This window comes from Protopterus annectens, chromosome 16.part0 (assembly GCF_019279795.1).
Source record: "Protopterus annectens isolate FY-2018-M chromosome 16.part0, PAN1.0, whole genome shotgun sequence".
Classification (NCBI taxonomy): Eukaryota; Metazoa; Chordata; order Ceratodontiformes; family Protopteridae; genus Protopterus; species Protopterus annectens.
Genome location: NC_056750.1, coordinates 50,611,474 through 50,624,452, shown reverse-complemented (window position 1 = coordinate 50,624,452; position 12,979 = coordinate 50,611,474). Strand labels below are relative to the sequence as shown.

At 38.2% G+C, this 12,979-nt stretch overlaps 1 protein-coding gene across 1 annotated transcript in view; it reads right to left on the bottom strand.

Moving 5' to 3' along the window:
* Positions 1-12,979, bottom strand: part of LOC122790978 — a 436,865-nt gene that overhangs the window by 231,437 nt on the left and 192,449 nt on the right. Inside the window, exons 4-5 of the mRNA XM_044058701.1 lie at positions 12,917-12,944; positions 6,081-6,112 (exon numbers count right to left, since the gene is read on the bottom strand). Of these exons, the coding sequence (XP_043914636.1) occupies positions 6,081-6,112; positions 12,917-12,944 (60 nt within the window). The remainder of the gene's footprint in view (positions 1-6,080; positions 6,113-12,916; positions 12,945-12,979) is intronic.

The window sequence follows — 12,979 nt, the reverse complement described above, 5'->3', positions numbered from 1 at the left end:
ACTACTCAAGCCCAAACACCCTCGCCCAATGGTTCCTAGAATTTATAAACTCAAATGCTATGGAACAACTGGTCACCACTCCCACAAGAGGGGAAAACATGGATCTGGTCATCACTAACATGGGGTCTCTATGTTCCACACCAGAGGTATACCCCTCATTGCTAAGATCAGACCATAAACAAATCTCACTGGACATCCATATTCCGTCCCCACCCCTAGCCAAGGAAACCACGGTGAAGAACTTCTCAAAAGCAAACTTCACACTTCTCAAAACTGAGGTGGAATACTTCAAAGCCCCCGGGCCAGTGGACAATACGGCCCAAAATGCAGAATCCTTTACAAAAGCACCCTATGGACACCTACAGGAATGCATGGAGCATGCTATCCCAAATAAAACCAAGACTCACTCCTGCAAAGGCAGGAGACCTGTCTGGTGGACTTCGGCCATAAATAAGCTATATAACAGAAGGAGAAAGCTACTACATGACAGAGCAAAATCCCAAAAAGGGAAGGCATCACTGATCAGTACTAGCAAGAAGCTACGATCCCTCATAAAATCTTCTAAGGCCAGTTTTGAAAGAAAACTTGTACAAGACACTAAAGATAATCACAAGGCCTTCTTTAGTTATGTCAAAAACCTTGGAGGCAACTCCCAGATATGCTCTGAGTTAGTGCAAAATGACAAAAAATTCACTGAACCCACAGACATTGCCAAATCCTGGCAGAAAGTTTCAGTGCAAACTTCACCCCCCCTTCCCCCCCAAAAGAGCAAATGTCTATCCCAACAGAGTGTAGCCTTCCTGAGATCACAGATGCACAGGTGAGAGCTGCCCTCTCCAAAGCTAAAAACACAGCATCAATGGGACCAGACGGTGTCCTGGGCTGCATCTTACATGAGCTCCAAGAAGAACTAAACCCTCATATAAAGTCACTGTTCAATCTCAGCCTTACTACAGGATATGTTCCCAAGGAATGGTGTACAGCAACAGTGGTCCCACTCCACAAAGGTGGTGCCACAACAGACCCCGGAAACTATCGCCCTATAAGCCTGACTAGCCTGGTCTGCAAAGCTATTGAACGTATCATCATGGAAATCATAAACAAAGACATTGGGAACCTCCAGACACTGGATCCTACCCAATTTGGATTCGTTAAGGGCAGATCTTGTCTCTTGAACCCAGTTGACTTCTTTGAAACAGTTACCAAAGCCATAGATAAAGGGAAGGTAGTCCACACAGCCTACCTGGACCTCATAAAGACCTTTGACACAATACCCCACTCGGGCATCATAAATAAGCTTACCATCTTAAATATCAACCCCTATGTCACAAGATGGGTTGCAAACTGGCTCAGGGATAGAACCCACATGGTCAGAATAGCAGGTGCCATGTCAGACTCTAGATCAGTTACAAGTGGTGTCCCATAAGGCTCAGTCCTGGGACCTCTCGTTTGGTATATATTTCTCTGAGGTACAGGCTAACACGGGAGGACTATGGCTGACCAAGTTCGCAGATGACTGCAAACTGGGTGCTATAATCGACTCTCCGACTGACACAAGCATCCTCCAAAAGGGTCTCACAGAGATGGATAACTGGTGCCAGAGCCATGGCCTAAAGCTAAATGCCAAAAAGTGCATAGTCATCCCCTTTGGAAAAAACAAAGTGCCCACAAATTACCACATAGGTGGTAATCCATTAAGTACAGAAGAAGTAATTAGGGACTTGGGGACCCAAGTAGATAGCAATCTCTCCTTTGACAATCACATTGCCAAAGTGGTTAGAAAGACCTTCTATATAGCCCACCTTATCATGAAAGGGTTCACATCTAGATCAAGAGAGGTCATTGTGCCCCTCTACTCATCACTTATCAGGCCCATAATTGAGTACAATGCCCCATTTGGGACCGACACCTTCAGCAACTGGAAAGACCCCAAAAGTATCTCACCAAGAGGATCAAGGGGCTCAAACAGATGCCCTATGCAGTTCGGCTAAAGAAACACCAGCTCTACTCAGTTGCGTACTGCCTACTCAGAGGCGATCTGTGTCTGACATATAAAGCCATGTCCAACCCAGAATTAATGGACATGTTTCACCTCCAGAAATCTAAATCCCTTAGAGCTACATGCTCCAGGGACCTGAATCTCAGCACAGAAATAAATAGGACATGCTGAAGGGACAGATTCATATCCCAGAGACTTACCTTACTCTGGAACAAAATCCCAATCTATATTAGGCTGCGCCCCTCACTGACCCTCTACAAGAGAAATCTTAATGAGTGGATGGGAGATCGTAAGTTTACCCCTGGGATCTCTTCTGTGTCCCTGCCTGACAGAGGTACAGTAAACTAACCTTAAAAGGGCTATCTTCTGTGACCTATTATACAGAGGCACAGTCAACTAATCTAAAAGGGCGGCGAAAGCCAAACACACTCTGGCTAGGCTTATAAATGCCCTAGGGCAGATAGCCTAGTATCAACCTATGAACCTATGAACCTATGAAGTGAATACGGAAACTGTGACACATATTCATCGAATCGCATTTAAGAGATTCGATGAATATGTCATAGGGCAAGGAGATAGTTGGCCAACTTCATGGAATTGCCCTTTCTTTCCCTATAGTGTGATCTTGGAGTTGGTATATTTAGTTAGGGGGTGGAGAGGCAGAGCCCTCCACATTGGGGGGGGGGGGGGGTGGTGAAGTAACCCACCTGTTTATGATGTTAAATTATTTTTTTGCGAATGGCTGTGTAAGTTTTTTCCCTAGGGAAAAATTTGCTTATGTGGCCGTTCACTATTTTTAGGTTTCTTGCATTGTGTGTCGACTTTTATGTAGTCGCACATATGCACTTTCATTCTTATAATATAGACCATTTGTTCATACGTGTCAAAAATTATATAAATATTTACAAACACCTGTGCACATGTATAGGCATGTGCAAAAACTAAAATCATTATTTTTTTTAGTTAACAGTTTTTATAGTTAGTGTTATCAGTAATTCATATTACTATGAAAATAATATACACAACAGCATATAAAACGGAAATCAACCATGTGCCTCCATAGTAGCTTCTAAAGTAAAGGATGAAGACCAGAGTACTGTCCATGACTAAGGAATCCATTAATAAATCCCTTAAGTAATACACCCACTTTATCCAGCTTTGTGGCACAGAGGTATAAAGCCCACACGGTGACCCAGATGACCCATGTTAGAATTGTGACTCAGGCTCTGGAATACTCTAGACCAGACAGGACAGAGACAATGGGAACAAGCAGTGCTTCCTGGCTTGCTTGTCCTTCTTTGATGGACGAGGGTGGTGGTCCTGGTTAGGCCAACCTACTCCCATGCACTTGAAGGTTTCCATGCAACCACAGGATTGGAAGATATGTGCTTGGAGATCCTATGTTAGTGAGAGTAACCTTCATGAACATGTCGATGGGAACATGCATGCACAGTGGAAGGGCATAGGACACCCCTGCAGGCACATGGGTGCTCATGTCCACCACCAGGACTGGGGTTAAGGCCAAAAGAAAATGTCTTCATTGCCAGGATGCCACTGAAGGCACAAACTCTACCATGGCTACAGGTATGATACCCCACCCCAGCCTTCTCTCATCCTCATGGAAAAACTACCCAAGATGAGGGACCAACAGGCCTGGGCTGAATGGGTTGGCAGGTATTGTATGAAGCACATAAAATATTACAGAATACTGAAGAAGTGTTCTGACTGTTATCGATTATCTTGAAAGGTTACCTGAGGAAAAAATAAAGCTGAAAGTGTTAAGACAAGTTAAGATGTCTAACACTAGCCATAACCAGAAATCATACTAGAATTCTTAGTAATATTCAGGCATTGTGTTCTGTCACATGGCTGGTGTATGCTTCAAATCTTAAGAAATAATTCTGTTTTTCCTTTTTCAGAAGCCAAATATTTATTTATTTATTTGTGTGTTTTATGAGAGCTGTAATACTTTTCAAGTTCCTCTCTCAAAAGGTTCTTTGTATGTGGAATGGCTACTTGAATGTTACCTCTTCAAACTCCTCTGTTAACTTAATCTTATGGCTCAAAACAATGTTTACTATGAAAAGTGTCCTCTGAAAAACATGTTACAGCCTCACTGTAATGCCAGAAGTCATAGCTGCAACAAAATCCAGTAATTCAGCTAGGAGCTCACTATATTCCACTTATGTCACAAATCTCTGGAACTCTACCCTACTTCAACTAAAATTAACAAACACAAAAGATTCAAAACACTACTGAAACAATAGCTAAACAACACCTGGCTTTGTTCACGCCACACACTTGACTAATCCAACTATACTATCCCTATACCTGAATTATTTTTGTTTAATATGTACATTCAGTTTAGAATACACTTCCTCCCCAGTAACTGGCTCTTGATCTTAAAGTAACTTTCTCCTCAATCCACTCTTAATATTTACCTATATCCTCTCTCCCTAATGCACCCTCTCCCTCTGTATCTCCTACCGCTAACCTTTCTTTTCTTTCCATCTGGTATGTCTACACCCACTAAGCTTATTCCTTTCTAAATGCTCCTGTTCTACCCTTACCTTCTATACTTACATCATTTTTCAAAATACATTTTTTGTTTACTTTTATTTGTCTCCACCAAGTATGTAGCTCACCTCAACGTCCCCTTCATCTTATCGCAACAAAGTAAAAAACTGGAGTCTTAAACATTCTGTTGCCAACTGTGTTATTATCAACCTCTTGGAAATTATCATGTATAAACACGTTTGACTAACAATTGTAATTACCTTAATTTCTGTTATAGCTGCTTTTGTAAATAATAGCATCAAATATATCAATTATATTTTTTATAAATTTATGTGATTTTACTTAATATTTTTATTTCTAAGTTTTTGTAACATTGTGGAGTTTTTTTCCCAGTACCTTCTTTGTAAATGGGTTATTGTCCCAGTCAGACTTTCCTGCTCAAAAAAAGTAAATAATTAAAATAATTATGCTTCAGATATAATTATGTTATACAGGCATTTCTGCATTTAACACACCACCACTTAGTTAACAAAAACTGCTTAGTTTTGAAATATTTAATAATTTGCATATAAATCTTGATCATTGTGTATTGTTTGACTGCAGCCCTTCATCCCTCCCCCCACATGCACACGCACACACAGACACACAGACACACACGCACACGCACACACACACACACACACACACACACACACACACACACACACACACACACACTTGCTTTTCCATGGTTACCCTTTATTCTTGTTTTTTTATTTCTTTTGTTTACCAGGAAGTTCAGCTGGCTACAAGACTCCTTTTCAGTCCCAGGGTGAAAATAATTCACGTAAGAAGCTAAAATAACTGTGAGTGAAAATGCATTTAAACGTCAACAAAAAACAAATACAGGAAGGTACAAACAGAGTATAAATGATACAAAATGTGTACTGTAAAAGACATCAAACTGTAAATGGACAATATACGATAACTGAGTAATAACTAATAACATTGGCTATTAACATTACATATATGACATTTATTCTGAGGTAACATAATGGATGTCCATGTTGTGCATTACCTGTTTGACTGCAGCTTTCACTTTTGCTTTATATAGCCTGCACATTAAACACTGTGCAGAACTTTGTGTGCAATTCTTATCGCTAAATGCACAGGATGTGTGTCCTGTGTGCTTTGTGATTGCAGTGTTTCAGGGGAGCTATGCATGTGAAATGCACGGACTCTCTCTTTATAGTGTGTTCTATTTTTAGAGAATTTATGAATCTTTATAGAAGACTGGATTTAATTTTAAAGGTTTATAAAGATCAATTGAAGCAGAACTGAGTCTTGAAGAACAGTGCTTGTTCTCAATCGTGGTTACTGTAACAAGAATTATATCAGCAATAAATGCCTAAAATATTTTGTGTTAATCGGCATTCATTAGAAAGACCTGTAAAATTACATCATACATACACAACACACACACATTTCACTTACTACACTTTCACAAGGGAATGCAAATTAACTGTGTCAGAATTATTATAGTCAGAAAGATTAAATGATTTAAATATTTTGTAGTATTTCTTACATGTTATTTCCTCTGAATCTGGAGCTCCATTCCTAGAAAAAAGAAAGAAAATAAGGCATACTTTGTAGGAAACACTTTTTGGAACAACAGTAGATTTCATTCAATAGTACAGGATAGTATGTCAGAGACATCAATATTGCTGGAACAATATAATTTTCAAAAAAAAAAAAAACATAAACTGTGATGAATTTACTGCTCGTAAGTAAATATGTATTTCTGGTTATGTACGTATATATTCACAGTCCATGAAAAGTATGCTACATGTAAACTATTAGACATGTATGTGGAATAATTTCTGCTAATATTTGTTAACATTCTTCAGTCATGTCTGCTGTGTATTAACAGTGTTTAGTATAAAGTGTGTTTTTTTCTCTCTCTCTCACTCTCTGCTTCTTCAGGTCAGTATATTCAATAAACAAGCTGTTCCACCTCTGCTCTCACACTTCCAAATACCGACATCATTTACTAATAATGTTCTTCTTAACTCTGATGACACAGTAAGGTTTCTTCATTTGGAAAACTGTAATCTATTATATTCTTAATCATAGCTAAAATCATATAACTTGCACAGTAAAGTGAATACATTGGAATGGTCAGAAATTTCACACATTTAGCATACTCCTCCAGCAGAATTACTTTACTTTATATGACAACATTGGTGGCCACTAATTAATTAACTTTATTAGACATAGACAATTGGCTTGAAATGTACAGTTGCATTAAGTCCTACTTACCCGTAACAGTAAATGTTTGAATTTCAAACTACCTCAGAAGTATATGATTTCTGTGCCTGCACAACCCCACACTGGCAGCTTACCAGAGCTTAGAATCTCCTCCTCTGACTCTCTGTGATAGAGGATTCCCATTACAGGAAATCTAACACCTGTCACAGAAAGTCTGTTGGCTACTAAGTAGGAAGAACCAAGAATGGCCTGAAACCAAGCAATTCACAGCCAAAAAACACCAACACAAATAACTACAGCCAACTAACACAACATAGTTGGATACCATTGAACTATACGCAAAATAATGGGGAAGGTCATAGGTAGGAGACAATGAAGCAATGTGAAATTCAAAGATGTATATTACAGATAAGTAGGACTTACGCAACTGTTTATGGTGATCATTCCCACTGCCTCAGTGGCATTTTGTGTAGATTCCCAAATCTTACCCTACCTGAGAGGAGGAATGATAAAGATCCAGGAGCCCCTGGAGCATTGTCATAGCACATTCTGCTCTGGAACTTGAGAAATAATCCAGTCTATAGTGCACATCTCATGGGGAAGGGGGTAATGAGTTAATCTGTTTGTTCAGGACCCATTAAAGTGTGTAAAAGTCATGGCAACCAGAAACTAAGATGGGCATTTTGAAAGAAAATCTCAAAATTATAATTAAAGCTTGATATTTAGACTAGCCATCGATGCAGAGTAAAAGTTAATGAATGCTTAAATGGTAAACGCATCTTTTTGATAAAAATGGCATCTGCAGAAGTTGTTGTATAAATTCATTACTTATTTTGGTAATCATGTAAAAATAATGTGTAAGAAAGTGCTTATAGATAAATATCGAAAACAAAATATAAGGTATAGTTCCAAATAGTTGATATGCTGAATGCTTTCTCTCTCTCTCTTGGATTCCAAAGCTTGAAACAGTGAAAAGAAGTCACTGACTGCCCACTTATAGCATAGATAAAAAATATTCAGTGTCATGATTCATTGAAATACTTTAAAGGTTTATTTACTAGCTTGGGCTGTAATTCATTTGCAGTGTTGACAATAGTAAATGGTGAAAATTAAAAAGAATAAAAAACAGAAACTACTTAACAAATGGATCAAAGGCATGGTTATTGTTGTAAAACCAGACATTATTTATAACTGAATCAATCTACAAGCTCTTATAAAGCTAGAAAACAGAGCACCATCTATCTTTACACAGCAGTAGTGTCTGCCTTATGAGTAGCAATGTTTTTTTTTTTTTTTGCTGCTTTGTCCATGTATACTAATGATTTTGACAATTAAATCCTGATGATAAAAGTTCCAGGCTTTGTGCTTTGAATTCAGCTGTAGGAAAGTACATATTTTAAAACTTCTATTTGATATTTCTTCAACATCTGTTGAGCAGCCATTCCCCAAACCACCTCACTGGATGTACAGAAAGTTCTCTGGCCTTCAGCTTATTAATCGACAATTTATGGTTAAGACTATAATACAGTACGCAACTAAATCTAATGGAAATGATTTTGACCTGTTGTTTTATCTCAGCTCTCTTTATAATTTGATTATATAAAAGATTTTGCAAATGTTAACATAGCTTTCTTTCAAATAGCTCTGTTGGTAAAGTTCAGACAGTTCTCATGATCTTAATTCCTCCAAAAGTTATTCCAGGACTAACCTCTCCATCAGCTGACGGAATCTGACAATAGTACAACAAGCCTTTAGCTGGTTAGTACCTTGACTCATCCTTATTTTATGACTGGCCTTACAATAGCTCTTTGCTATTTCTTAAGAACATTATATTTAACACAACAGTTTTTGAAAATTATAGTTCATGGTGCCATTATTTCTAACATTAAGATTCTGAAATGTTTTTATGTCATCACAATCTACCACTATATGCAAACCAAGTTTTTTAAGTATGTCCTTAAAACTTATCAAAATCATTTCCTGTTGTTATTGTTTCAAGAAAGTCAGCTCTAGTCAAATCTCCTGAAGCACCACAGAAATGATCAAAATATTAACACAGGTTTATAACTTACTAAGTGGGCTATGTACTATTCTATCATTATATTTAGAAGTCTTGCAACAATAAAAAACACTTCCAGCAGCTCACATCAGAGTCTCCAAATGTACAAAATCCACAGTCTTTCTTAAAAATGTTTTTTAGGTAAGTGCTTTCACAAGCAGTAAGTTTACTTCTCCAAACCTTAATAAAAACAGTCATAAAACTCATACTTTTATCCCCCCATACATTTTAAACCAGCCTATCACTAGTCATTTCTAATTAACAACAAGTAACCCATTCATTGCCAAGTTACATAAAGAGAATACAGGCATTAAAAATACAGGCAGTAGAAAATAGAGGCAATGCAGACAATAAAAATGTGTCCATAAAAACATACTACAAGATAGGATTATACACGGCTTCAGTTTATTTTATTAATCTTCTATTTTTCAGCTTTGATGTAATAGTTATGTGGTCATTAAGTCCCTTCCCCAGATGTGCACTAAATTTTATTATCCATTTTAATTCTCGCTCTTCAGTGATGTTATTAATGTTCCCTAACCTGTTTTCATGTAAAATCTCCAAGACACTGAACTTAAAATGGTGTTGACTGTCTAACTCCAAAATGTGTTTGGCTACAGCACTAAATACATGCCCCCTCCTCAAACAATACATTCGGTCCCTGATCCACTCTGTTAACCTTCTGTTTGTTTTCCCGATGTAAAATGATGCACAAGTGCAGCAGCGAGCAAGGTAAACTATTACATCAAAGCTGAAAAATAGAAGATTAATGCAATAAAGTGAAGCAGTGTATAATCCTATTTTTAGTATTTAAAATGTATGGGGGTTAAAAGTATGCATTTTATGGCTGTTTTTATTAAGGTCTGAGGAAGTAAACTTACTGTTTGTGAAAGCACTTACCTAATAAATGTTTTTGAAGAAGGACTGTGGATTTTGTACATTTGGAGACTCTGCTGTGAGCTGCTGGAAGTGTTTTTTTTTTCTTTGTTACTTAGTTTGTTACTATACAGTAGCATTTTTCTGTGTGGATTTTTGATTTTATTTCGTGATTTGTGCTGTTTCCACCTGAAACATGCCAGAGGAACAGATAAGATTGAGCAATGGAGGTAACCACCAGATGACTTGTGAAGTGAGAACTTCTCTAAATGAGTTGCTAAGGGCAATGGACAATTCCCTTCTGGACAATATAACAGTAAGTACGACTCGTGAGCATATATTAAATATTGAGGATATGGGTACAGTACGTAATGCTACTACACAGCTATGATTTTTTTTTTCATTTAAAAAGACTGTAGTACCAGAGATTACATTTTAAAGCATGTCGTACAATGCAGATAATACCATGGGGGCTGAATGTACTAGTTATGCCAATTTATGGTGACTCCTACCCTGACCTGCTGGCCAAACGGCAGCAGATTAATCTTGAGACAAGCCATGCTTACATGAAGCTGCTTATAGATCATTTTACACCTATAGAAGAGCAGTTGGGTATAGAAATATTTATTATATATAATATAAATTATATTTATTTCATGATATTTAGAAGACTTATTTAACAAATGATCGATTCTCCTTTTTCATGTATCCAAAACCAGCTTGTCTTGTAGTTAAAAATGCCCTGCTTCCATGGTGTAGCATTTTGTGATTCAGAGATATGTTAGCCATAATTTAGAAAAAACTGCATTACTGACTAATTAGCTTTGTCTCTGACCTGCACTTCTCACAGCAGTTAACTACATTGATATGAAGATCAGCACTTCCCACAGCAGTTAACTACAGCAATATGGAGATCAGCACTTCCTGCAGCAGTTAACTACAGTGATATGCAGATCAGCACTTCCTACAGCAGTTAACTACAGTGATATGCAGATCAGCACTTCCTACAGCAGTTAACTACAGTGATATGAAGATCAGCACTTCCCACAGCAGTTAACTACAGTGATATGAAGATCAGCACTTCCCACAGCAGTTAACTACAGCAATATGGAGATCAGCCCTTCCTGCAGCAGTTAACTACAGTGATATGCAGATCAGCACTTCCTGCAGCAGTAAACTACAGCAATATGAAGGTCAGCACTTCCTGCAGCAGTTAACTACAGTGATATGGAAATCAGCACTTCCCACAGTAGTTAACTACAGTGATATGCAGATCAGCACTTCCTGCAGCAGTTAACTACAGTGATATGAAGATCAGCACTTCCCACAGCAGTTAACTACAGTGAAATGAAGATCAGCACTTCCCACAGCAGTTAACTACAGCGAAATAAAGATCAGCATTTCTCACAGCAGTTATCTACAGTGATATGAAGATCAGCACTTCCTGCAGTAGTTAACTACAGCGATATGAAGATCAGCACTTCCTGCAGCAGTTAACTACAGTGATATGAAGATCAGCACTTCCCACAGCAGTTAACTACAGTGATATGAAGATCAGCACTTCCCACAGCAGTTAACTACAGCAATATGAAGATCAGCACTTCCCACTGCAGTTAACTACAGTGATATGAAGATCAGCACTTCCAACAACAGTTAACTACAGCAATATGAAGGTCAGCAATTCATGCACCAGTTAACTACATCAATATGAAGGTCAGCAATTCATGCACTAGTTAACTACAGCAATATGAAGCCGCAGCAGTTAACTACAGTGATATGAAGATCAGCACTTCCCACAGCAGTTAACTACAGCGATATGAAGATCAGCACTTCCCACTGCAGTTAACTACAGTGATATGAAGATTAACACACACACACACACACACACACACACACACACACACACACACACACACACACACACACACACACACACATACACACACACACACACACACACACACACACACACACACACACACATGCACACACACACACACACACACATGCACGCACACACATGCACACACACGCACACACACGCACACACACACACACACACACACACACACACACACACACACACACACACACACACACACACACACTTTCCTTACCCCTCACTGTTCCCCTTATGCAATCTCCCAGGCATACACACACACACACACACACACACACACACACACACATACACACACACACACACACATGCAGTCTCTCACATGCAGCCCCTGACACACTCACCTCACTCACTCACTGACTCATTCACTCACTCACACACCTGCAGACCCTCCCTTACTACTAGAATCCCCAGTACTTACCTCCTCTGCAGTGGTTGAATTGCTCTGCCCACAGATGTCATCCAGGGAGGGGTGGTCCCAGGGCAGACAGAGCATGTTTGATTATCATATTCCTCTCCACCAGACTGCATTAATTGCATACAGCATGACTTCAGAATCAGCCTGAAATGGTGGTACCCATCCTTGAGCTAGAGCACCATGTTATGGCTGTCTCTGAATTCAGAAAGGTTACCACGACTAGGAATGTCGCTTTATGTTCTGAATAGTGTTTGTGAATGGTCATTTAGAGATACTACATAAGTGAATCAGAAATATACAGCTGTAAAGGGAGAGAGAATGAATGTGTGGATACCAGTTGTATGCATATGCACTGTCAGTATTTATGTTTGGAAGATTAGGTGCAGTGCAGAGTTAAGAGATATTTATGGGGATTTTTTTTTTTACTGTTCAATGATAGTAAATCAATCCTCTTTGATAACTGCATGTCAATGACTACTGTAATGATATTATACTAAATAATCATGCATTTCTGTCTATATACATATATATATATATATATATATATATATATATATGTATAGTTGACATTATAATTTAAACATATAAGAGATATACAAACACAACAAACATATTCATAACAGTTGATGATATATTTACTGTTTAGAAACAAATTGGCTTTCAAGTTTTATTACACTGCAGACTGTTTTTTAAAGATTTTTGCATTTTGAAAAGTTTACACAACTTTAATGATAATGCCAGTATAGGACTTGTTCATTACATGTTTAGTATGGTTCCAGTTCTAAAACGTTGCCTTAGCTTTGAAGTTGAATGAATAGTTTACACATTTACATAAGAGCAGTTTAGCACACAGGATTGTGCACCCATATGTACTGTACATCATTCTGCAACTGATCTTACCTTTGCCATTCTGAGGAAGACTCTTTTGCTGTAAAATAAGTAAAGAAACTGATATTAAAGCTC